Source organism: Danio aesculapii, chromosome 1 (assembly GCF_903798145.1).
Source record: "Danio aesculapii chromosome 1, fDanAes4.1, whole genome shotgun sequence".
Classification (NCBI taxonomy): domain Eukaryota; kingdom Metazoa; phylum Chordata; class Actinopteri; order Cypriniformes; family Danionidae; genus Danio; species Danio aesculapii.
This window is the reverse complement of record NC_079435.1, coordinates 13,187,101-13,214,263: the sequence shown is the minus strand read 5'-3', so window position 1 is coordinate 13,214,263 and position 27,163 is coordinate 13,187,101. Positions and strand designations below refer to the sequence as shown.

Sequence of the window (27,163 nt, the reverse complement as noted above, 5' to 3'; positions counted from 1 at the left end):
GTGTCACTAAATATACCTGTTAATATACCTGGGCGGCCTACTCAAGTAAAGTCTATGTGTGGGAAGCACTGATATATATATGTAAGGTTTGTCGTGATACCATTAATTCATGTTACAATACTATACCAGCTGAAGTATTGTGATACTAAGTAGTATTGCAATCCTGGAATTTATAACTCAAATCCATGAAATAAAGAAAATGGTCAGAAATGCTATATTTTAAATGTTATATTAATATTAATTCTGAATTGAATTAATGATTTCCTTATTGTCAAAAAAAAGTATTTGCACGTCACTTCACCTAAAATGTTTTTGTTCTTTTTGTTTATTTTGTAGATAACTGACCAAAAAAATACATTAAAATAAAAAAAATGATGCATTATGAAGTGGTCAAAAATTGTTTCAATGTTTCCTGTATCTATTGTATTGTTATTTTTTTTTGTCTTATCAGGTAAATAATTCAAAATGCAACTTTGTGAGTCGCTCTTTTTAAGAGATTGTCGCGGTTGTTGTAGCTGCTAAATCATATTGAAAGGAGCTGAAATGAACAGATTCAGACTCGAACTGAGCGTCAGAAAATGTGCAATAAGCTATCATAAAAGGTGTGAATTCTACACAGTTTGCAACCTTAAAGGGCTCCACAGACTATTAGAATAAAATGGTCTATTGTTGCACAAGCGTGTGAGCATTTTACTGACTTTTCCACATGCAATATTATGTATTGTAGATAGACCGTAAATGATTATATATACAAACTACAATGGCACCACCAGTATTTTGGAGATATATTATATTATATTATATTATATTATATTATATTATATTATATTATATTATATTATATTATATTATATTATATTATATATATTTTTTTACTTCAAAATGTGAATTTTTGTGCCACCAAATAGACCAAAATAGCATAAAATGTGTTATCATTTTTTTCAAACTTGTATCTCCTTTACTGAAATACGCACATCCCATTTTTGGGGGGATTCTGGAAGTTACATTTACCACTTGAAATCACAAAAGATGTGAGACTAGGCTGTAGATTATGAACCCATTATGTTTTTTTTTTCCCATCATGTTTTGTTTACGTCTCCTTACTGTAATAGCCTTAACAATCTGATGCTTTTCTAATTTCCCTGACTGGAGGTATACAAAAAAATGAGACCAATACCTTGACCCCGGAAATACGAGAAGGTCTATCTAGTCCTAAATGTGTGGATGTTTATCCAACAGTCTATAAACTGATGTTTGCCCATAACTCCCTCAAAGAGGCCCTGAAGTGCTCTGCCTATATATAAGACAGCCACACCTTATCTCAGCAGCACTGTCCATGTTTGGATGTCCCAAGGCCTTGGCACGAGGAAAATGAAGGAAAAGGGGAGTTCTAAGTTTGGAGAAGGGATATAAGGACACTTAATGGCAGGAAAAGGAAGGTGTTCTGTTTTGGGATGGGTCACGCTACACTTTCCCGCCACCTTGAGCACTCTTCCCAGAACATCCTGTGTTGCTTCAAGCTCTTAAAAACAGAATTTGACCCCTTGACAAACATTTCTTTGTTATTATTATTTTTTTCTTCTGCTTGTACATGAAGTATTGTAAAAAAGCCAAATGGTACAACATCTGTTGTTCTAATTTCTTTCATTTGTTCCACCCCAAAGCAGCCGGCCAGCCAAACAAATGCAATTACTACTGTTAATACTCATTATGTGAGCTAGCACAGAAACAAGCCATCAGTCTCGCTAATACACTCTTTCTGGCCGAACTGTTTAAACAGTCCATATTTAAGATATTGCTTTTGGAAGATTATGCTTTCAGCATGGGACTTTCAATTAGGAGTATTTGTCTGGAGTCAAACTTGCATGTCAATCAATTAAATCCCGGGAAAGGGTGTAATCGGGTCATTTCCTAATTAATATTGCAGAAGTGGTCTATTTGTAAAAATGAAACTGATACTAATTTTGCCTCTCAAGAATGCTTTCCTATGGAAGTACATTTTTTGATTAAAGAGTAATCTTGTTCTTCAGTTCATTCATTTAATGTAAGGTGTTATCATTTCAGTAAGTGATTATCTACCTTGCCTAGAATTTGAGAGATTAATAACAATGTAGTAAACTTTTCTTTTAGTCAGCACCACACATGTCTAGTTTAGCCTGCTGTCCAGATGCTATGCTCTTTCCACAAAGTCCAGATGTTTGACAAGCTATTTGAAATCCCATTAGGATCTGCTCTGCTCTGGAGGTGCATATGGAGTGTTTTCATTTGCTAGATTGGAAACTGGAAATGTAAGGCCTTTTTAGTTAAACCATAGAACTGTGAAATGAACTCTGCCAGCTTGACTTGTTATGGGTATCCCATAAATTTCTTGTAAGTTTCCAAATTGGAAAATTTCTAAATTTCCCAGATAAAAGTCCAGTGAAACCTTTCTGTAAGATTTTGGGAAAATGTCTGCCCCTTTGCAACCTAATACCCAACACAAAATTAAGTTTATTTATAAACTAATTTCGAGAGGACCGCGTGCTTATGATTGTACACGTCTGGTACCACATTAGCTATGATTCCTAACTTATTATAAATAACCAGTTTCTTACCTCAGTATCTTTGTCTTGAAGAATACCCCCTCCCACCCCTACTCCCCCTCCTTTCTAGATGGGCGACACGGCGGCCCAGTGATTAACACTGTTGCCTCACAGCAAGAATGTCTCTGGTTAAAGTCCCTACTAAACCAGTCGACATTTCTGAGCAGAGTTTGCTCATTCTCCCCATGCTTGCATGGGTTTTTCCTGGGTTCTCCGGTTTCCCCCACAGTCCAAAAAATACGCAACCGTAAATTACGCATACCAAAAAAAATACGCAACTGTAAATTAAACATACCAAATTGACATCATATTCAAGCTCTTAGAAAGCCATATATCTCTCCTTAGCCATCCCATATCTGTAATTATTAACCTCGAAGCTCTCTCCTGGGAAAGTATGCCAAACAAGCTTATTACCAATCATCAGCTAAGTGTGAACTCTTGAAAAGAGACATTTACAAAACAACAGTTTTAAACCAAAAAATGGCCCTATATATGCATTTATATAACCAAAACAGGTGCAAGACGAAAATAATAAGAACATTGTCTCCATGTAAACAACAGTGAAAACATTTGTCAACATTATTGGGATGAGCTTGACCTGTTTTTGACAATTAAAACGATAATGGCAGAGCACAAGATTGTATGTGTGTACATGAAAAAAAAGTACTTCATACTACTTTAAGTACAGTTTTAAAAAAAAAACTGTACTTTATACTGACATTAGCCATGTTTCCATCCATAGATGCTAATTAAATGTATGTGCAAAACTAGAATATTGCACAAAACATTTGGGAATAAAATACTGTTTCCATCCAGTGAGTCCAAGAGAACAAAATTGTCACTTTCAGATAAACTGGCGCCAAATATCAAAAGAGAAATGAAAGTTGTTGTGTAAGGAGAAGACTTTTTCGTATATAATAATTATTTGCACGCAAAAAGATTTCCATCAAGGATGGTTGTCACTTCATTCTCTTATATAACATTTTAAAATGTTCAGACCTCATCATCCACCCAAACATACCTGTCACTTTCTGCCATTTTTGTTACCACATGGTCTGTTGAAGCAAAATCTCATGAATTTTTTGATGCGCATGCTGGAATTTATTCAGTAAATCCTTTTCCATCGCGTTTTTTCTTATCGGATAAAATGTTTATCCTACTCAGTTGTGTGTATATCATATCTACTCAGTTGTGAGTTCAAAATTTATGCACATCATGGCGTATCTATTCATAGTTTTTATGAAATATTCCAAAATGCATATAAAAATAGGTGGATGGAAAGTAGCTATTGTCACGTTTTTCCGTCATGTAAAATGTAAAAATAATACTACTAATAATAATAATAATTTTAAAGTAAATCTGTGTGAAATGTTTCAATAGAAATGTCATCTCATGAATAAAATGATAGCAAATTCTGGTCTACATTATGGAAAGTTGCCACTACAATATTCCTTTAACTACCCCAGCAAGAAAAACATTTTTTGGATTGCATTTCTTAACTCCTAATGCCGCTAGTTAATACACTCAATGCATTTTTTTTTCAACACATCCCATAATTTCTAAAATATCAACCTCTACCAAATGGTTGATATGTCAGTTTATGGTAAAAGTACAGGAAATAATACTTTAAGAGTTCACACTAATGATTGATTATAAAGCTTGTTTGGCATGCTGTCCTGGGTGAAAGCCCTGAGCTCATATGATCCTCGAGCTCGGGGCTCCCTCCCATTTGCAAGGCAAGAGGAGAGTTTGAGCTCAGGTAGATCTCAAGAACTCCCCTGCTGTAGTAGCTAATGAACATATAGTGATTGCTTTTAAGAGATAACTACATACAGTACTAGGAGCATGTCTATGGTGCTGATTTGGATTATCAATTAGCTTAAGCTGCATGTTTTTGGACAGTGGAAGGAACCCGGGGAAACCCACGTGAGCATGGGGAGAACGGGTAAACTTCAAACAGAAACATTGGCTGGCTTGGTAAGGACTAGAACCAGTGACGTTCTTGCTGTGAGGCAACAGTGCTAACCACTGGGCCACCGTGCCACCCATCTAGGAAAGGAGGAGGAGTAGGGGTGGAATGGGGGGATTCTTCAAAACGAAGATGGCTGTTATATGGAACTTAGGGTATTTATAGTGGCTTAGGAATCGTCTGATTGGTGAATCATAAAGTGAATAATGTGGGACCGGCTGCAAGCAATCATAAGTACGTGATCCTCTCAAAATTAGTTTAAAAATAAACTTCACTATGAAATATTATACTATGAAACATCTGCAAATATATAAGTATATAAGCAAATATAAGCAAATATATAAGTGTAAGACCAATTAATAAAAAAAATACTAAAGAATACTAAATCATTTTAGTCAGTATTTTATTTAGTTAATTGTTTTGCAAAATGGTGCTTCCCAATACATTAGTCCACCAGCTTTTGCCGCATTTAGCTAAGCCAGCATATCAGAAGAGATTAATGAGGGCTGGGTTATTTATTAAACAGTGTTCCAGCATCATTACATTTCCAAACGCCTCCGGGGATGATTTAATTTCACTATTATATTCTGGAACTCTGAAAACTACACCACTCCAGCAGGGTTCAAGGTCCAGCACGACTTTAAACACATGCCAGAAAGAAACCCGCAAGACTGTCGCGGTATCAACTTTTTTAGCCGCAGAGGCGATAAAGAGAGTTGAGGAGTGGATTTTTACAGCAAAAAAAGGGAAGTTGAACAGACAGGAGATCACAGTGTGTGAACGCTTGCCTCTAAGGAAGGAATGAGTATTTACGTGCAGGAGGCTGAATTACTGCTCATGGCTATATTTTCCCTGTCAGAGTTTTATTACTGACAGGGAGAATTTTAACACCATTGAGAAGCAAGGAGACAGTATGTCAGTGTCACCACTTATTTTAAACTATAAGCCTTCTCTTAAAAGGGTTATATTCAGAAATGTGTGTTGTTAGTGACACCGGTGGCCAATGAGTGAACTACAGAGAGCATGTTACTGCTCCCGTGTGCACTCATCCACATATATCAGCTTGTTAAGTGTGATGTCACACGAAGCGGCTTCTGCGGATTTATGCGGAATGATTTTGGGGGTATCAAAACTAAAACCTTAATATATGAAATAAAAAGTAAGACCTTTTTAACTTGTATTTAATGTTTACAATGCAAATCCAATTAGATCCACTTTATTTGGTAAACAAAGCAGGTCTCTCATATAATATATCTACTAAAAGACAGAAAATATTACTTTACAAACTATATTGTAAATAAATCCTATGAATATTTTCATATTACTCAATAATATTACTGAAATTAATTTAAAAACTGAATAAATATAATTTTACACACATTTACAGAAGTAAATAAACAGAATCAATGATGGGGTAAAAATCTGCGAAATTCTACAGATTCCGTGTGGGCCTACTATTTAATTAATGTAAAAAGTAATCAGATTACTAATTACTTTACTTTGAAGTTACTTTTAAAACATATAAAATATACCTATAAAATACAAAATAAACTGCAGCTCTTTCAGTAATTTAATATTCACTGAAAATATTACAGTGGGTTGATCACAGCAGCTTGACATATTCAAAAGACTTAGAGTTCCGCCAAAACTAAAAATTCTCTCATAATTCACCTGTTGTTTGTCCTTTTTTTTTAACACAAAAGAAGACATTCAGAAGAAAACTGGATATCTGTAACCATTGACATCCATAGTATGCAAAAGCACTGCAGTGTTTGGGTGTTCTGTGTTTGTCTGAGGTAATTAGTCTACCGAAATCTGTATATTAATACCGTAAAATTCTCCATTGGAAACAGTGAACTTGCTCGAGCAAAAGACACGATATATGAGTTGGACTGTCGTGTTTTAGGGCGCCGGTATCCTCTTCGACGATGAGATGTCATAGAATGCTTTCAATTCACGTGCTTGAAGAAGTTGCTGCTCAAGTTAAAAGCAGTCTAAAGTTCTTTGGAGACTGGATATTTACGCTCAATGAAATCAAAGTAATGTCTGTATTTCCACTTGAAGAAGCAAACACGCTCATCAGCATCCATCACCATTTCAGCTCGTGTTCTCCAGCAATTTAAAAGCTGGAGGTTGCAGTGGAAAACATTATTTAAAGGAAGCATTTTTTTCTTCTAAAAACTATATTTGTAATGTAAGTAACGCAATTACATTGATTTTAATAAATTAAATAAAATTACACATATTTAAAATGTAATTAATCACATTTTTCCGCAAAAATGTAATTAGAATACAGTAACATGCTACTTTAGAACCGGTTACACCTAACTCTGGTCAAATATGAAGAGTTCAGATGCAAAAGCCGCTAAACGCCACTTCCGCCAAAAATGAGCTAATGACATTGAGTGAATGCTTTAGACACGTAGCACATGTTCAACAAATAGATTTGCTTCAAATAATCTAAATCGCAGTGTCAGCGCATTCAGAAATAAAAGTTTGTTGGCAAAAGCCTCTAAACGCCACTTGCCTTTGACAGCAAAAGCCGCTATAACCTGATTCAGAAGGACCGAATCAAACCATATGTTTTTATTGCACATCAATAACTGTGTGGTTTAGCTCAGCTACTAAATATGACCTCCAAAGACTATGTCGAATAGTTCGGACTGCTGAGCGAATCACTGGTACAACCCTTCCTACTCTCCAAGAACTGTACTTATCCAGAGCGAGCAGAAGGGCTGCCAAAATCACTCTGGACCTCTCACACCCAGCACACTGCCTCTTTGAACTTCTACCTTCTGGTCAACGCTACAGAGCACTGCGCACCAGAACAGCCCGACACAGAAACAGTTTCTTCCCTCAGGCAATCCAGCTCATGAACACTTGATGATAATAATTGTGGAACCAACATCACTACTTGCTATACACTTGTATACACATATACACTTATTTAACAACACACTTTACATGCCAATTTGCACATAACAGCTGCACATTTAACGTTGTATATAGTAATAAACATGTACATACACTTGTCAATCTGTATATTTGCACTCAGTACTTCTATTTTTTTTTTAAATATATTTATTATCTGTTTTTTGTCCTGTCTCTGTAATCCTGTTGCACTGTAGAAGCTCTGTCACGAAAACAAATTCCTAGTATGTGTGAACATATCTGGCAATAAAGCTCTTTCTGATTCTGATTCTGATTCTGATTAATGTAACAATGTAACCTTAATGAGGAGACTGTTTTATTCCACTTTCAATTTCGATTTTAAAAGACAGAGTTTGATGAACTGGATGAGACTGTCCGACTGTCAGTAAATGGCAAATGAAAACGTCCCTTACCTCAAAACTCTGTGCATTTTAAGAAAAACAAAACACAATGTGCAGTTGAAAGTGTAGCATGCATTCGTAACTTTTTTACACAGCGACACTACTTTGAATGAGTCCGATTTACTATACATTAAACGGCAACTGCATTTCACGAAAGACAGAGTTAAGATGCCATTCTTTTATCCCACGTGGATGCTATGAGGATAAACACGGGAACAAGACCTTAACTAACATTGCTCAACACTGCGATAAATCATAAAGCAATTACAGTGATCTAAATCAAAAGCTTATGAGTGTTATGGAGGATTTATTAAATGTCAACTTGAGACTCCAGTGGATGTGTGGCAACCGTAGCATCAACTTCATGCTGTTCAGTCTGGGTTTTAGCAACGCATGCACTCATACACACCAGCATAACAGGCATGTTATTCAGGTGGACGGGTACTGGAAATGAGCTCAACCCTTACTGAAAGCTGTGCTGTAAAGAGTGGGTGTGTGCACTTGTGATTGTGTACAGTGTAATCATTTATGTGTGTGTGTGTGTTTTAAACTCACAGGTGCATGAGAAAATTTCATCACGTATTTAAGCCCGAGGCACCCAAAACAGTTTCACAAGATAAGAACGGCTGAAATTACAAGAAAGAATTTATGGCATCTGTACAAATGGGCCGTAGAACGTTCAAATTCATCTTCAAACCTCATTCTGTAAATGGTTTACAAATGGTTACAGCAATTTAGACCAGTTTTTCCATCCCTAATTAAAGTTGTATTTATCTAGCACAAAAAAACAAGAATGTACTGGGAGTAGTTTAAAATGAAACTGCAAGTTCTCATAATGTAATTGTGGACTGTAATGCAACATTTCTTACTGAGACAGGACTCGCTTGCAGATAGATATTCAACGAGACAAATGTAGGTCGGGACTTTTATCCATTGGTATTTTTATCCATGGAGAAAGGACCAGAATGAAGGCAGACCCGATTGCATTAGATTGAAAAGGACTACCCCCTCCTGAAACACTGCTAGCAGCCTCTTTAAAGCTTTTTATCTGGGACGTGGAGGCTGAAAGTCAAGTTCGCACTTAATAACATCACTGTATTATTTTATTATTTGTAATAACTGTTTGCTAATAAACTGTTACCAACCTTACCTTCAATGCAGTATCAGTATAACAAATTATACACTCACCGGCCACTTTATTAGGTACAACTGCACGTTAATGCAAATTTCTAATCAGCCAATCACATGGCGGCAACTCAATGCTTTTAGGTATGTAAACATGGTCAAGACGATCTGCTGCAGTTCAAACTGAGCATCAGAATGGGGAAGAACAGTGATTTAAGTGACTTTGAACGTGGCATGGCTGTTTGTGCCAGACAGGCTGGTCTGAGTATTTCAGAAACTGATGATCTTCTGGGATTTTCACACACAACCATCTCTAGGATTTACAAAGAAAATATCCAGTGAGTGGCAGTTCTGTGGGCAAAAATGCCTTGTTGATGCCAGAGGTCGGAGGAGAATGGCCAAACTGGTTTGAGCTAATAGAAAGACAACAGTAACTTAAAATAACCACTCGTTACAACCGAGGTATGAAGAAGAGCAGCTCTGAACACACAACACGTCCAACCTTGAGGCAGATGGGCTACAGCAGCAGAAGACCACACCGGGTGCCACTCCTGTCAGCTAGAAGAAACTGAGGCTATAATTCACCAAAATTGAACAATAGAAGATTGGAAAAACGTTGCCTGGTCTGATGAGTCTTGATTTCTGCTGCAACATTCGGATGGTAGGGTCAGAATTTGGTGTCAACAATATGAAAGCACTAATCCATCCTGCCTTGTAGCAACAGTTCAAGCTGGTAGTGGTGGTGGTGTAATGGTGTGGGGGATATATTCTTGGAACAGTTTGGAGCCAATTGAGCATCGTGTCAACATTAGTACCAATTGAGCATCGTGTCAACACCACTGCCTACCTGAGTACTGTTGCTGACAATGTCAATCCCCTTTATGACCACAGTGTACTCATATTATGATGGCTACTTCCAGCAGGATAACGCACCATGTCATAAAGCGCTAATCATCCCCAACTTGTTTCTTAAACATGACAATGAGTTCATTGTACTCAAAAGGCCTCCACAGTCACTAGATCTCAATCCAATAGAGCACATTTAGGATGTGGTGGAACAGGAGAGTCAAATCATGTATGTGCAGCCGATAAACATGCAGTAACTGTGATGCTATCATGTCAATATGAACTAAAATCTCTGAAGAATATTTCCAGTGTCTTGTTGAATCTATGCCACGAAGGATTAAGGCAGTTTTGAAGGCGAAAGGGGGTCCAACTTGGTACTAGTAAGGTGTACCTAATAAAGTGGCCGGTTAGTGTATATATTATTTATTATAAACTAAATATTCATTTAAAAATTCAACATTGTTCTTAAAATTAACAAAAACGCCAAGTGGTTTAGTTCAAATAATATTGATATTATACATTTTATTTTACATTAACATGAATTTTATGCTTTTTATTTCATATATATATATATATATATATATATATATATATATATATATATATATATATATATATATATATATATATATATATATATATATATATATATATATTTGTGTGTGTGTGTGTGTGTGTGTGTGTGTGTGTGTGTGTGTGTGTGTGTATGTGTCCCATTAAAGGATTCACAACAGAACCAAGAAAATATGAATTCAAATAAATACTAAATAGGGTCAGTTTCTGCTTCCTCAGGCTTTGTGTACTGCCACTAACAAGCTCTTCCTTCCGCATCCGGTAAATATGGGCACTGCATGTCAGGCCACGGGAAATGGAGACTTAAATGTGATTGTTTCAGTTCTGGCATCAGCACTCCAGGAGCAACGTTTGATGGAAATACAGGAAGAGCTCTTTTGATCTTGCTCTGCAGGCGCTACGCACACTTACAAACCCTTCTGGGAAGAGAAAATGTTAAGTGCTGCGGGAAGGATACAAGCATTTCAAATGAGTAGTGTCCATTTTTTTGCTCAAAATCTTGCAAAAAAAGAGGTTTATAGAACACATTCAGCATCAGAATGTACTATATGTATTGCTTAGGTGAATGATGTGAGTATGTTCTGTTGATTTGTCCTACCTTGTCACATTGTCCTACCTCTCATTCAAAAAGTAGGTAGCACATTTTGATGACGCAATCTGCTACCCATCAAATTTTGCTACCAGTGTAAATTCTAATGTGGAGTAGTGTGATATGAAGCTGTAATATCACTCCAACCTACCCCAATCCCTAACCCCAACCTCAGAACCATTCAAATACAGTGATGGTAGCATAATCTGATGGGTAAGATAAAATGTCAGGACACTGGATCAAGAGTGTGTTTTCATGATCAGTCGGCCATATTGGAGAGAAGAATGTAAACAATGCCACTGAACTGAATGAAAAACATTTTTGGGGGATTATTGCAACTGAAATCGATTGATTATTGTCATGTTTTGGCTTTTACTAACTGCTTAGGAAAGAAATCATTTAGAGTACTTTATGTAATAAATAATTTTCAAATTGTAGTTTTCTTAGGTTCGACAATAAGGATGACCCAATATCCGTGCAAATGCGATCTTAGAATCAAGAAGCAGCATGACTGACAAAACTAATTGTGTTCGCGCGAGCAAAAGAAAGCAGATGAATACTCGCGGCAACAGCTGATGTGATGCGCGCGACTGTTTAAAACACGTGCGCGCTGCCGTTTCCTTGCGTGAAGCTACCGTGCCTAGAAACAAAACTGGTTTGATCGGTTCTCTTTCAAATAGACTAGACAAAAAGTTATGCTCATGCACCCACAGTCCTGCTGCTTTCAAGAGCTCCAGATTTGTCTTTTTGTAAGCTGCACCAGTTGCTTTCAATTGAACCATTATTTGAACATTAACCATGTACGTGTGATGATACTTTCATTATCACACACAGTATGTTTTTCACCTGCTTTCTTTGGTTTACAGTTATTTTTGTTAATATGGTTTAATTATCATTTTTAAAAATAACACTGCTTAAATGAGAGATTAACTTCCCATTTATGTGTTGTTAACTGGTGATCTGAGATCTTTATCCAGGACAGACTACTGTGCATATTTTAGTTACATGATAATAATTATTTTTTAAATGTCAATTTTTTTAAGCAACGTTTTGTTAAATAAAATGTATAGTATACAGCAATATTTGGCTTGTTTTGAAACATTTAAACTTTGTGGCTAAGAAATAGTTATTTATTTATGTTTGGTGTGGTCAGAGATAAATTTGGTAAATCCTTAATTTTGAGCCCTGAAAAGTCAAATGAAATAAAAACTAATTGTAATACGACACTATGAAACCATGACCCATTTACTCATGCTCACTGAACAAGCTCATATACACGACAGACAAAGAGTGAAATGAATGAGGAGGCATGTGGACATAACACATCTAAATCAAGTAAGCTAATTCTGGCATGTCAAAGTCATATTTATGCATATAAAATATATTTTCCCAACAAAAAAATTGTGGCTAGTGAAAATGCCAAGTGGCTAGTAATGTTGGAAATCTACTAGACACAGTGGCTGGTTAATGCCACACAAGTTAATGTCAAGCCCTGGCAAAATCATGCTCATTCATGCCTGTTGTCATCATTTGCGGTCAAATAGGTGAACTATTGAACTAATATCTTAATTAATATTGCTCATACCTATCGTTAACCACTTATTCAATCCAGTTTGTCAACATATTGCACCCTTTTCTGCTTACTATGTACATCTCATATGATTAAACAATGATTTTATGAAGATTTAGACAGCATAAATAGGCAGAACTCTGTATCCAGTTCCATCCAATACATGCTGTTGTTTACTTCAGAATATCTCCCCATGATAATACAATTGACTTATCGTAATAATAACAATACAACCGATAATTAATCTGTGCAATGAGTTATTCAATTCAATTTATGTTTATTTCTATAGCGCTTTTACAATGTAGATTGTGTCAAAGCAGCTTAATATAGAAGTTCTAGTAAACTGAAACTGTGTCAGTCCAGATTTCAGAGTTGATGTTCAGTTTAATTCAGTTCATTTCAGTGCGGTTTAATTCTCACTGCTAAAAGTCCAAACACAGAAGAGCAAATCCATCTACGTGTAGCTCCACAAGTCCCAACCAAGCAAGCCAGTGGCGACATTTTTATTAACATAGTAATTATTATTATTATTATTAGTAGTAGTAGTAGTAGTAGTAGTAGTAGTAGTAGTAGTAGTAGTAGTAGGAATTATTACTAGATTATTATTATTATTATTATTATTATTATTATTATTATTAGTAGTAGTAGTAGTAGTAGTAGTAGTAGTAGTATTAGTTATTATTACTAGATTATTATTATTGTTATTATTATTGTAATTATTATTATTATTATTAGTAGTAGTAGTAGTAGTAGTAGTAGTAGTTATTATTACTAGATTATTATTATTATTATTATTATTATTATTATTATTATTATTATTATTATTATTATTGTTATTATTATTATTATTATTATTATTATTATTATTAGTAGTAGTAGTAGTAGTAGTAGTATTAGTTATTATTACTAGATTATGATTATTATTATTATTCTTGTTATTATTATTATTATTATTATTAGTAGTAGTAGTAGTAGTAGTATTAGTTATTATTACTAGATTATTATTATTATTATTATTATTATTATTATTATTATTATTATTATTATTATTATTATTATTATTATTATTATTAGAACACATACATTATCAAAATACAAACTTTTATTTTGGATGCGATTAATCATTTGACAGCACTAATTATAAGACATAATTTTAGGTACACATGACCCATCCCTACTGCACACACTGACGAAATCTTGACGTGAGTGCAAACCCTAACCACAAGCTGCCTTTTTGTGCAGTGTGAAATACACACTACACACACATGCGTTCTACGGTTTCAGCGAAGCAGTCGACCATCGAAGAACACGGGTTCAGCGGTGCATGGCGGCACTGTCTCTTGTGAGGCAAAGGTACAGATAAAGTTACTCGCACACGTAACGAAACACATCCCGCACTGTGAACAGATAGCAGACAGAGAGGCTGCCGTCAATTGCCACAGTGCTCAATTAGGATAAATGGAGCTATCTCTGGCGTATGTGACCTGGTTCTATAATTAACCCTAGGGGATGACAGCATTAAAGCCTGCTGCATGTATGCGTGTGAGATGTGAATGTCTCGCCTCTTACCGCCAAACCCCCTCTTCATGCACAAACACTCGTACACACTGCGCTACATCAAAGCATGGCGTATGGTATGTTCTGCTCATGACAGTGTTGACTCTGATTATACACAGCGATACATCTACACCACTGACTTCAGGTTCTGGCTCTCTTACTTACTGTGTTTAGAAAAAGAGCTATTCTTGATCTAACACTTATATAATATAATATATACAGTCGAAGTCAGAATTATTAGCCCCCCTGGATTATTAGCCCCCCTGTTTATTTTTTTCACAAATTTCTGTTTAACGGAGAGAAGATTTTTTCAACACATTTCTAAACATAATAGCTTTAATAACTCATTTCTAATAACTAATTTATTTTATCGTTGTCATGATGACAGTAAATAATATTTTACTAGATATTTATCAAGACACTTCTATACAGCTTAAAGTGACATTTTAAGGCGTAACTAGGTTAAATAGGTTAACTAGGCAGGTTAGGGTAATTAGGCAAGTTATTGTATAAAGATGGTTTGTTTTGTAAACTATTGAATAAATAATAGCTTAAGGGGGCTAATAATTTTGACCTTAAAATGGCTTTTAAAATATTAAAAACTGCTTTTATTATAGCTGAAATAAAACAAATAAAAAAAAATATTATCAGACATACTGTAAAAAGTTTCCTGCTCTGTTAAACATAATTTGAGAAATATATATATATATATATATATATATATATATATATATATATTATATATATATATATATAAAATAATAATTCAAAGAGGGCTAATAATTCTGACTTCAATTGTATATATTTCTAAAGATTTTTTTGAGTGTTTATAACTACAGTGCTCAGCATATATAAGCACACTGCTCACAAATCTTTCTTTTAAATTCTTATTTTTAATAGGAAGCAATACAATATTATATATTTGTGAATATACATTAGATTAGTTAGTAATGATGCCAAATCTGGAGCTTATCTAACAAAATAACTCGTGATAACGGTCCAAAAACTAGAACACCCAAATTAATAGGCTATAGAGAAATATTAAATACAAATTAAAAAGAGAAAAAAAATCAAGAGAAGCAAAAAAATGAAAAATTTAGTTGAAATTTTGTAGGTGTCTTTTTTTTTGCAATATTTAGCTTGAATTTAATTGTATTATCTTTCAATTTCTAAACGTGTTTGGTGACTAAAATGTTATTTAATAAATATATCCGTTTAATAAATCTGTTTTGTTTGAATGCACCAAATACACTGCCTTATATTCACAGAGAAATGATACAAATTTTCATTTTTCAAAATGGGGAGTACTCAATTATGCTGAGCACTGTATATTTGCCCAACTAGTGTCTTATTTATACCAGGGCTGCACGTTTAATCGAAAAAATCTAGATTCGACCCCCCACACGATCTTTAAGCCAGCATTCTCTACGATTTAGCCAATTATATTTTCAAGGTCAGGAGAGAAGCGTAAGGGCGGTCACATAAGTCTTCACATGTTTTATAAATGTTGCTCAGCAACATAGATACCTCCAATAGTGTTAAAAAAAGTCACATACTGTATTTATAAGGTATAATTCACCAAAAAATGTCATTTCCGGTCTTAATGTAATGGTGTATTCGCTGGCAAGCAGAATACACCTCAGAGGAGGACGCGCGCATCTGCCCGCCTGCCCGCCTTGCCCGCCATGTCTACTTTAGTGAACAGACCCTGCACAGGCTGTTCTTAGTGTTATTGCATTGTGATGATATTGTATTCATTCTGACATTATATAATGAGTGGGATAAAATAACAATAATATAATTTATTGCAACATATTTTGGTACAATATACTCGTACAACAAAAAATAGAAATTGTACAGGCCTACTTAGCATTTTACCCTCGATTCACGCAAGATTGGTAGTGTGCATAAAATTGGAGCCTAAAAAAATAATCATGCAATATTCATCCACTTTCTATTTTTCATCATGTGCCATGATCTTTGTAAGCACAGCAAGGTTCATTGCACGCAAGGTTCATTGTGGTAAATGTAATAAAGAGAGTGATGAAACCGACAAATGCAGTGGAAACTGCACTCTGACACAGCCTACAGCAAACCATAAGTTGTGAAATATTCATAAATGACCTTTACACCAAAAAATATGTAGAGAAAGATGTCTTTTTTTTCACAAATCTTAGAAAAAAACATTTGTGTCCCGGATTATCTAAGGACTACCTTTATTCATCAAATTTTATTAAATGAATTCTAAAAAAATGCTAGATAGTTGCTGTAGAGTATTTATTTTTACGCTCTGTCAGAGCAGAAAATTTGGACCTGGCTTTACTGGCTTAATATATGCAGATAGTTTTCCTTACCCAGTAGTTGCACTGCTCTGGTCAGACCGTAGACATCAATGAGGGCCCACAGTGGCTCGGTGGTCCGAACGCCACTGAAGAACAGCATGGGACTGGAATCATTGATGCGGTAAAATACTCTCCCCTTCTTATCCACCCAGAAGGAAATGAGGCTTCCTTCATTTGCAAACTCCTCTGGTAGGGCCTTAGCCCAGAATCCACTCTGGGATACCAGGTCAGGGCAGGCGTATTTGGGCAGGCTGTCAGGGTTGATTCGAGACGGATCTTTAGAAGTGAAACCCAGGCGCAGAGCACCACTCCAGCAGCACTGCTTTTTAGTTATCTAAAGACAGAGAAAAATTAATCTGTTATCATTATCACTTACAGCGAGGCAGAGTTCATGGGTCATACACTGTAAAACCCAAAAAGTTAAGGGAACTCAAACTATTTAAGGAAACCATTTGCAACAAACCATTTAAGTTCAAAAACTAATCCTAGTGAGTACTGTGAACTTAATCCATTTGAGTAAACGAAGCTATTTGAGCACAGTAAAACCCAATATATCAAGAGAACTCAAACCAACTGAGTACTGTAAAACCCAATAAGTTAAGGTAACTCAAACCGTTTGAGGAAACCGATTGCTATGAACCATTTGAGTTAAAAAAAACTAACCTATATGAGAACTGTGAACTTACTTTATTTAAGTTGAAGTAATGAGGTATTTAATTAACTCGTTATCTTTAACACTGACTTCAAAACTCTTTTCAAATTAGTAGAATTAACGTTCAGTAAATTTTGAGTTAACTACACTCATTTTATTTAATAAAGTGGACTATTGGGTTTTACAGTGTAGAAATATTCTCTTAGAGGAAAAAAGGACCTTTAGGGATACAACAGTTTATCACAGGGGTAATACTCATAAAGGAACATCTTTATCTCATTTTTACTCTCTAAAAGGATAATAATAGTACCTTACAGCCACATATCTCTTTCTGAAAAAAGTACAAAAGCTGGCACTTGGACAGTGGCTATTATTTCAAAAGGTATCTCTTTGAACATTATTTACCCCTAAAGGTGCACATTATACCTTAATGTTACATTTTAATGGCCTTTTAATTACCTTTTGAACAGGTATTGTTGCAAGTAGTGGTGTAACGGATCACAAATCTCATGGTTTGGATTACATTATGGGTTTCTAGTCACAGATCTGACCATTTTTCAGATCAGCCAAAAAGGGAGGAGACAAAATGTAATTTGCTTTCCATTTATTATAAAAACAGTACTGCAAGACACTTTTGGTTTAAAAACAAAACTTAGAGTCTGTCATTTTATAAAAATAAAATGAAGAAATAATCATCTGAATAAAAACAAATTGTAAAATATCAGTTCTGTGAAAAATTCACTGTTGACTACTCCTGTTGCTGATAACGTTAAATGTAGAATCTAACATAATTTGTACAAACCCATGTTTATTTTTAGTCTCATTTTCAATAAATGCTTCAGTTATTCACTCATAAAACTTCATGTTTCATTGCTAGATGTGTCATTTTAAAAAAATTATTCAGGGGCATATTTCTAATGGCTGGTTATTGGCCACCTATTGGTTAAATATTGTAATTGCTGCCTACAAATTTCATTTTTGATCGTCGTTAAATGCATATGATTTTAATCATTACCATAAACATCAGTGGTTTTATCTAAACTATAAACTGTTATCCCAGTACTTCTGTGTTATTTGACTGTAACTTCATAACTAACTCAAAAGACTAAAGACTCAATCTGTTTCTTGATTTTTGCGTTTTTCAAGCACAGATTTGAATGCAGCGATTTGAAGGATTAATAAACATATGCAAATCACCATCATTTATGATTGATGTTGCATGGGTGTTGAGATCCCGGTCTTTTAATGATTAATCATGCAGCTTTCACTGAATGCATTAATGCAGCCTAAACAAGTAGTGACAGAAAACACCTTTTATAACCTAAGAAACCCACCACATTCCGAATAACCTACCACAACTTTTTCCGTCATCATATTTTACAGGAAAGCCTAATATGCTTTCATACATGTGATATTTGAATGATGCGAGAGGCATTCTCTCTGTGATTGTTACAAATTAGGATTAATCTGCCAGTAAAAAGAATGTATTAATCCACAGGCCACATGTGTTTCCGAACCGTGGGTTGTGATCCATACAAAACACAGAACAACCGAGATCTGTTAAACCCCGTAGTGCAAGTGACAGTATTTAACTGTACGAGTTAAATTTATTAATTCACTTTCAGGGAAAGGTATGATCAGTACCGCCGCTCCCTATACGCAGAGTACGCAGGCTGCATAGAGCCTCAACTCCAGAGGGGGGCCTTATCTCGGTTGCTCCAAAAAAATTATTAACATTTATTTAATAATATTGCATAAACTGAGTGTAAATAAAATATTATTGATAATATAAACGCAAAAACAAACATGTGACGTAATTTGTTTTCCATGTACGCGCATAAACGGGTACGTGTACGCGCGGCGCGGTCCGGTCCACTTATCTTTGTGGCTGCTAGAATCATATAATTATAATTGATGCAAGTTGCATTTTTATGCCCGGGAAAAGACAACAGCAATCTGGAGCCAAGAAGAGGAAAAAAGTACAAGATGAATCGTGTGCATCACTTTCAGGTAACTTAAGGCCATGAATTTGGAAAACATATTTTTGGTTGTTCAAGTAAGTTAGTGAGGCTAACGGTTAAACTTCTCCACAACTGCACCAAATACGCCTTATTTGTTGTTGTTTACGTTCAGTTTCTTGCTTTGCAGCTATGCATTGTGCTTAAAACTAAGACAGGACATGTTCTATGACTTTGCATTTGCCCCTCTTCCACATGTTGCTGATAATTACACAAACTCAATTATTTTATTAACTTGTGCAATACTTTACAATTCTGTTTGGACACCAGCTACACACACAATTACTTCACTGTATGTATTATTCATTATTATATAGTTATTATATTACATTATATAATTCTTTGCAGCTGTTTATTGTTTTGTCTATTTCTATACATTTCTTATTGCTGCTGTTGTTATTGCTTGTACCACTGAAATGACAATAAAGTCTCTTTAGTCTTTACATCAGTAGATTGGTGTGTTTTAGGCCGGTTTTTCATTTTTGTACATTACAATATGAAATAACAAAACTGACTAATATTCTGTGATTTCTGAAAGATCAATAATATAAAATGAGTCAAATTACTGTAAGCCACAGGTCATAAACCATTTTTATTGCATGAGTACATGAATGATTATTTTTTCTGAATGTTAAAGTTTTTGTTTAAAATACACTAATTTTAATGCACTTTTTAATTCTTAAAAACCACAAATGTCTTTGATTTATACTGACAGCAAGGGTCAGTGTTTTTCAACATAGATTATAGTGCAAGTTAAATCCACATTTTGGTTGTAGTTTAGACACATAATGAAGAGTGCTGGACTAGCCTATTGTTTTAATGGTATGTCATGAGTTGTTTTTTTAATGACTAATTTCTTCAGTTTTGTACATGGAGGTTCAAGGCTGAAATTTGTCACAAAAGAGGCACCAACAGCTGCACTGGTACAGACACAAGATGCAGCATGGAGGACCGTCTATCTCTACAGGTACAGATAGGGTTTTATTCCTTACCTTTTGTAAATGTTTGAAATTGGGTATGCTTCTGCAGAAGACATGTCAGTGTTTATTATGATGTAAGCTATTATTTTGTAATGTAAATATTTGTATGTTTAAGTATAATTTTGAGTGTTAAATGCATATTTATGTATATAAATAAATAAACAAACAAACAAACAAATAAATAAATAAACAAACAAATAAATAAATAAACACATGTTTAAATACAAATGTTTGTGTTTTTGTTCCTCTATGGGGGCACCACAGTAAAATTTCGCATAGGGCAGGCACCCTTTTGGCCAGCAGCGGCCCTGGATATGGTACAAGGCTGTTCCACCCCAGGGATTCACATGCTGTTGAATCTCCAAATATTTTGCACATTTAAATTCTGTCAAAGCTGTATGGACGGCCAGAGGGCATATTTTGTTATGCTAATAAACAGGGACAATTGAGTGGATCTAAATACTTGTCTGGCGTGTTTGGACTAGAGAAGGTGTGTTTTATTTGACTCGCAGTAACTCTTGGAATGACAATGATGCATTTTTCAAGCTTATAATGAATTGTATAACAGCGACTCGGCATTTCTGACAATATCAATAATGAAAAGTGGACTAATGAGTCAGTTTAACAAACAAAACTATTTGTATATATTGGTTGAATAACTGGTTAGGCTGGACTAAGAGCTTTAGTTTGGGGCTGAAGTGTTTATCTTGGATTTTTACTGCGGAATCAGGAACTTGTGCAACTTGTTTTACGGTGCTTTCAGTGTACACTAATCCCAGAGGGATACGCTACGATGGATAGAGAAAGAGAAAGCAATATCGCAAGCACGCAAAAGTTGGAAGTGAGTTTTGCACTCCTAGTGGGCTACAAATGCCTATGTATGTATGTACTAAATGTTTTAGTACAGTGTGCAGGATGCAAATATTTCAAATGTGGTCTTTTTTGCACCAATTATTTTGATTGTATTAATTTATTTCAAACAGAATATCATACACATAAACAATTGTTTGGACAAAATACATTTCATCATAATCAACAAAAATATTTACTTATACATATATACATTTAAAATAACAAATTAATTAACAAATTAGCTGGTTTGAAATGGAGCGGGATGAAGCACAAGCTTGGCAACAGCAATTGCCCATAATTTTGTTTAAAATAAAATAAAACAGAAAAAATAATTAAATATTATACTAATTCCAGTTTACAAAAAACATTTTACTGTATTTGAGCATGCCATAAAATGACAAACCGCTTTTCCTTTATGTGCGCCAAATGCTCTTTTATACCCTCTACATCCTGCTAATGTATATGTTGTACTGAAGCAGCGGATAATAATTTACAATAACGAAGGGCAGAGGGTTGCTAAAGAACTGCTGAGAGATTTCAGCTGCTGTCTGGGCTTTCACAGCCTTTCTACACCTCCCTTTCTTCATGTGTTCAATACTTTTTTTCCTGCCTCATTTCATTTTATTACACATAACTTCATTTGTAAACTATTTAGATTTGTTTTCTTTGCATATATGGATTTCTTTGGCTGCTATCAACATCCGGTTGAAATTTAAAGTCAACAGCACCTTTATAAATATGTTTATTTATCTATATACACCTAAAAGCAAAAATTGATTTCACCATTTCGAAACGGAGCAGGATGAAGCATGAGCTTTGTCAACAACAAATACCCATAATTTTGTTTCACAGTTAGGAAGAAAACAGAACAGGAAAAACAATTGAATGTTATACTAATTCCAGCTGACGAACCCCTTTTTTTTACTATTTGAGCATGCCATAAAATGACAAACCACTTCTCCTCTCCATTTGCGCCAAACACTTTTATATACCCTCTACATCCTGCCATATGGTGTGCTGAAGCAGCAAATATTAATTTACAATGAGGAAGGGCAGAGGATTTGCTGAAGAACTACTGAGAGATTTCAGCTGCTGTCTGAGCTTTCACTGCCTTTCTACACCTCCCTTTCTTCATGTGTTCAATACTTTTCCCCTGTGTTATTTCATTTTATTACATGTAACCTCATTTGTTAACTAATTAGATTTGTTTTCTTTGCATATATGGATTTCTTTGGTTGTCACCAACATCTGGTGAAAATATAAAGTCAACAGCACCTTCAGAAATATGTTTACTTATCTATATACACTTAAAATCACAAGTTAATTTTTTTGAAACGCTAATGTTATACTAATTCCAGTTGATGAACACCTTTTTTTTTTACTGTATTTGTGCATTCCATAAAATGACAAACCATCACACGCATTTCCTCTTCATATGTGTCATGGATTGGTCAGGCTCTCACGACCCCCACTCACGAAGATCACCATCACCTGACTTCTAATGAGCACACAGCTGCATCACATTCACGAGCACCAGATAAAAGCACAGCACTCCAGTCGCTCATTGTCCGGGCTCGTCTCGACGAAAGCGGACAACTGAGCGACCACTCAGCGTAGTCATCCTCAGCTAAACAAACGATTTACTTACCTGTTCTCTTTGTATTCCTCCTAGTCTTCCTGGTCCTCCCGAATCGTCCTGTCTTCCAGTCCTTCCAAGTCTGTGTCATCCTCTGTCAGCTGTATCTGGTGTGTGCTGTCCATCCTCGTGTATTCCTGTTACCCAGCCACGGAGGAAAAGACCCCAACATCATTCCTGATCCTCCTGGCTATCCTTCATGTGCTCCTTGTTGTCATTCAATAAACACCCTAACGTTTCCTTACCTCTGTCTCCTGTCCGCTTCATAACAGAAGCCCGGACCCATAACGACGACAACATGAGCACCCTCGATCACTTTCAAGAGCTGGTGGACCAGTTGAAGCGGATTCTACAGCCACCAGCTCCACTTTCCAACGCACCACCAGCACCGAGCACTTCCGCCTCCACAGTTTCTTCTTCGGCCCTTCCTTCCAGTCCCATGGCCCGACCAGCGCCCTACTCAGGCGGAGCGGGGGAGTGCAATGGTTTTCTGTTACAATGTTCCCTCATATTCGAAATGCAACCTTCTCTATATCCCACAGATAAGTCAAAGATCGCCTACATCGTATCACTACTCTCTGGACCTGCACTTAAATGGGCTGAGACGATCTGGAACCAAGCCGGGCCGGTCATGAATTCCATCACTACCTTCACGGAGTATTTCAAAGAGGTGTTTGGACGTTCTGATGGGGAAGTAGCCGCTGGAGAGCAGCTGTATCATCTAAGCAAGGTACTCTATCTACACAGGAATATGCTCTCCGGTTTCGCACTCTAGCAGCTGCAAGTGGATGGAATGAGAGATCGTTGTTGACCACGTACCGGCTCGGCTTGGAACCCACTCTCCGAATCCAGCTGGCCACATTAGATGATACAATGGGTCTGGAGAGATTCATCCAACATTCTCTCCGATGTTCCGATCGTCTCCGTTCCTATCAACAGGACACCATCACCCCCTCGTCTGCACTCCTCCAATCGCCTGAGTCAACAGCCTCTCCAGAACCAGAACCCATGATAATAGAGTCTGGAAGACTGACATCAGCGGAACGACAGAGGAGGCTGACCCGGGGTCTGTGTCTATACTGCGGTGTCAGTGGACACACCCGTATGGAGTGTCCCCTTCGTCCCATTCGGACTTCAGTGAGTGTATTCAGTACGAATATTGAACAATGTAAACCACTTACTACCACCGTACAAATAACTACTGCCTCTATTTCTCTCCTTGTCACAGCCCTCATCGACTCCGGGTCAGCAGGGAACTTCATCTCCCAATCCCTCTGTCGTCAACTCCACCTCCGTACTGAGGCGTCCTCGCATATATACCAGATACAACCGATAACCCAGTGCACTCGATCTTCGACCCGTATCCATCGACAATGCGAAGACATCCTTCTTCAAGTGGGGCTGTTACATCAAGAGAGGATTCAATTTCTGGTTCTGGAGGGTGCAAATATGGACATCATTCTAGGGCGCCCGTGGCTGGTGAAGCACGATCCCATCATCTCTTGGGGCACAGGAGAGATAAAGAAATGGGGATCTGGATGTACACCTACCTGTTTTCCAAATCTCCCTCTTCAAGGTCGGAACCCCATTTCTTTGTTTGCAACATCGGTCGAGAGCCCTCCTGAGAAGCAGTCTATCCACATTCCTAAGGAGTACAGCTCCTTTCATGATGTCTTCTGCCCCAAGAGAGCTTCCCAGCTACCGCCGCATCGGCCATGGGACTGCGCGATCGACCTAGTTCCAGATGCCCAGTTGCCAAGAGGTAGGATCTACCCGCTCTCGCTTCCAGAGAATCAGGCAATGGAAGATTACATAAGGGAGGCTCTGAGTCAGGGGTACATACGTCACTCAAAATCACCAGCCGCCTCAAGCTTCTTCTTTGTGGCCAAGAAGGACGGAGGGCTGCGTCCATGCATCGACTACAGGGTCCTAAATAACGGTACAGTAAAATACCGATATCCCCTTCCTCTGGTACCAGCCGCTTTGGAACAGCTCCGAGAAGCTAAAGTCTTCACTAAATTGGACCTCCGCAGCGCGTATAATCTGATAAGAATACGTGAGGGGGACCAATGGAAGACAGCATTCGTGACCCCTACTGGCCACTATGAATATGAGGTCATGCCTTACGGTCTGGTCAACGCCCCCTCCGTATTCCAAAACTTCATTCATGAAGTCCTCCGGGAGTTTCTTCACCACTTTGTAATAGTGTACATAGATGACATCCTCATTTACTCCCGGAGTGAGGCCGAACATCGCCAACACGTTGCGGAGGTCCTACACACATTGAGAGAACATCACCTCTACCTCAAAGCGGAGAAATGCTCATTCCACCAGAAGTCGATTCATTTCTTGGGATACATCATTGATCAAACCGGTATACGTATGGATGGGAAGAAAATTGAGGCTGTTCTATCCTGGTCAGAACCCACTTCCATTAAGGAGCTCCAGAGGTTTCTTGGGTTTGCTAACTTTTATAGACGGTTTATCAAGGACTACAGCAGGATTACATCACCTCTCACTAATCTCCTCAAGGGTAAACCCAAAGGACTGGAGTGGACCAAAGAAGCAGCCGCAGCCTTCCGCCTTCTTAAGAAGGAGTTCACAAGGGCCCCACTCCTGACTCATCCTGACCCAAATCTTCCTTTCGTGGTGGAAGTGGACGCATCCACCACCGGCGTCGGGGCAGTATTATCTCAACATCATGATACACCGCCCCGACTGCATCCCTGTGCCTATTTCTCTCGGAAGTTGAGCCCGGCGGAGCAGAATTACAGCATAGGAGACAGGGAGCTGCTAGCAATCAAGCTAGCCTTGGAGGAGTGGCGTCACTGGTTGGAGGGAGCCAAACATCCGTTCCAGGTGATCACAGATCACAAAAACCTCCAATATATCAAAGAGGCCAAGAGACTATGTCCACGTCAAGCCAGATGGTCACTTTTCTTCTCACGTTTTGATTTCTCCATTTCCTATCGTCCAGGACCCAAGAATCTAAGAGCAGACGCTCTCTCTCGTTTACACGAGCATCACGATCATGAAGAACTCCCAACGAAGATTCTTCCCGAACACATCTCCATTTGTCCGATCACCTGGAACGCTCCTCCAGTCGTTGCCACTCCGGAAGCCCCTGCTCCGCCGGGATGCCCTCCTCATCGGCAGTTCATACCACCTGAACACCGGGTAGATCTGATCCACTCCTTACATACCTCGCTAGGCACTGGACATCCAGGGATCAACAATACTCTCTCGCTAGTATCCCAACGATTCTGGTGGCCAAACATGGCAAGGGATGTGAGGCAATATGTTCAGGGCTGTAAGGACTGTGCCCAATCCAAGAGCCCACGTCATCTACCCGCTGGAAAGCTCCATCCCTTGCCGATTCCGAACCGTCCCTGGTCACACCTAGGAGTGGACTTTATCACTGATCTCCCTTCGTCAGAAGGTAATACCTGTATTCTAGTCATAGTAGATAGATTCTCAAAGTTTGTCAAACTAATCCCTCTGAAAGGTCTTCCCACAGCCTTTGAAACAGCCGACAATATCTTTAATCAAGTCTTCAGGTCATTTGGTATTCCAGAAGATATTGTGTCGGACAGAGGTCCACAGTTCATCTCACGTCTATGGAAAGCCTTCTTCAAGCTCCTAGGTGTGGCCGTCAGCCTCTCTTCTGGATATCATCCCCAAACCAACGGGCAGACAGAGAGGAAGATTCAGGAGGTGGGACGGTTCCTGAGGACCTTCTGCAGTGGTCACCAGAGCTCCCGGAGCCAGTATTTGGGCTGGGCAGAATATGCCCAAAATTCACTGCGGCAACCCTCCACCGGACTCACGCCATTCCAGTGCGTCCTGGGCTTCCAACCACCGCTCTTTCCCTGGGATGGCGAACCATCTGATGTCCCCGCAGTGGATCACTGGTTCCGGGAGAGCGAGAGAGTCTGGGACGAGGCTCATCAACATCTGCAGAGGGCAGTCCGTCGAAGCAAGGTAACCGCCGATAGAAGAAGGTCTGAAGAACCCAGATACACACCCGGACAAAAGGTGTGGCTATCCACCCGGGACATACGCATGCGACTGCCCTCTCGCAAGTTAAGTCCCCGATTTGTTGGTCCCTTCACCATCGTGGAACAGGTTAACCCCGTCACCTACAAACTACAATTACCCTCTCACTACCGTATTCACCCTACATTCCACGTATCACTCCTGAAACCCTATCACGATCCTGTTCTTCCCTCCACAGAGCCTGACCACGAAGAGGAACCCCCTCCTCCACTGCTCCTAGAAGAAGGAGCCGTCTACGCAGTGAAGGAGATCTTGCGTTCCCGACGTCGTGGTGGCCAGTTGGAGTACCTGGTGGACTGGGAAGGGTACGGCCCCGAAGAAAGGACATGGGTTCCCAGAGCTGATATTCTCGATCCTAGTCTCATGGTGGAGTTTCATGAGAGCCACCCTGAGTTCCCAGCGCCTAGAGGCAGAGGGAGACCACCACGGCGTCGGAGGTGTCGGCCCTCAGGAGCGGGCCCTGGGGAGGGGGGTACTGTCATGG

At 37.8% G+C, this 27,163-nt stretch overlaps 1 protein-coding gene across 2 annotated transcripts in view; it reads right to left on the bottom strand.

Moving 5' to 3' along the window:
- neurl1aa (neuralized E3 ubiquitin protein ligase 1Aa) overlaps nucleotides 1-27,163 on the bottom strand; it is a 133,971-nt gene that overhangs the window by 22,437 nt on the left and 84,371 nt on the right. For both annotated transcript variants that reach the window (XM_056456600.1, XM_056456601.1), the window contains exon 3: nucleotides 16,498-16,819. In XM_056456600.1, coding sequence (XP_056312575.1) covers nucleotides 16,498-16,819 — 322 coding nt within the window. The remainder of the gene's footprint in view (nucleotides 1-16,497; nucleotides 16,820-27,163) is intronic.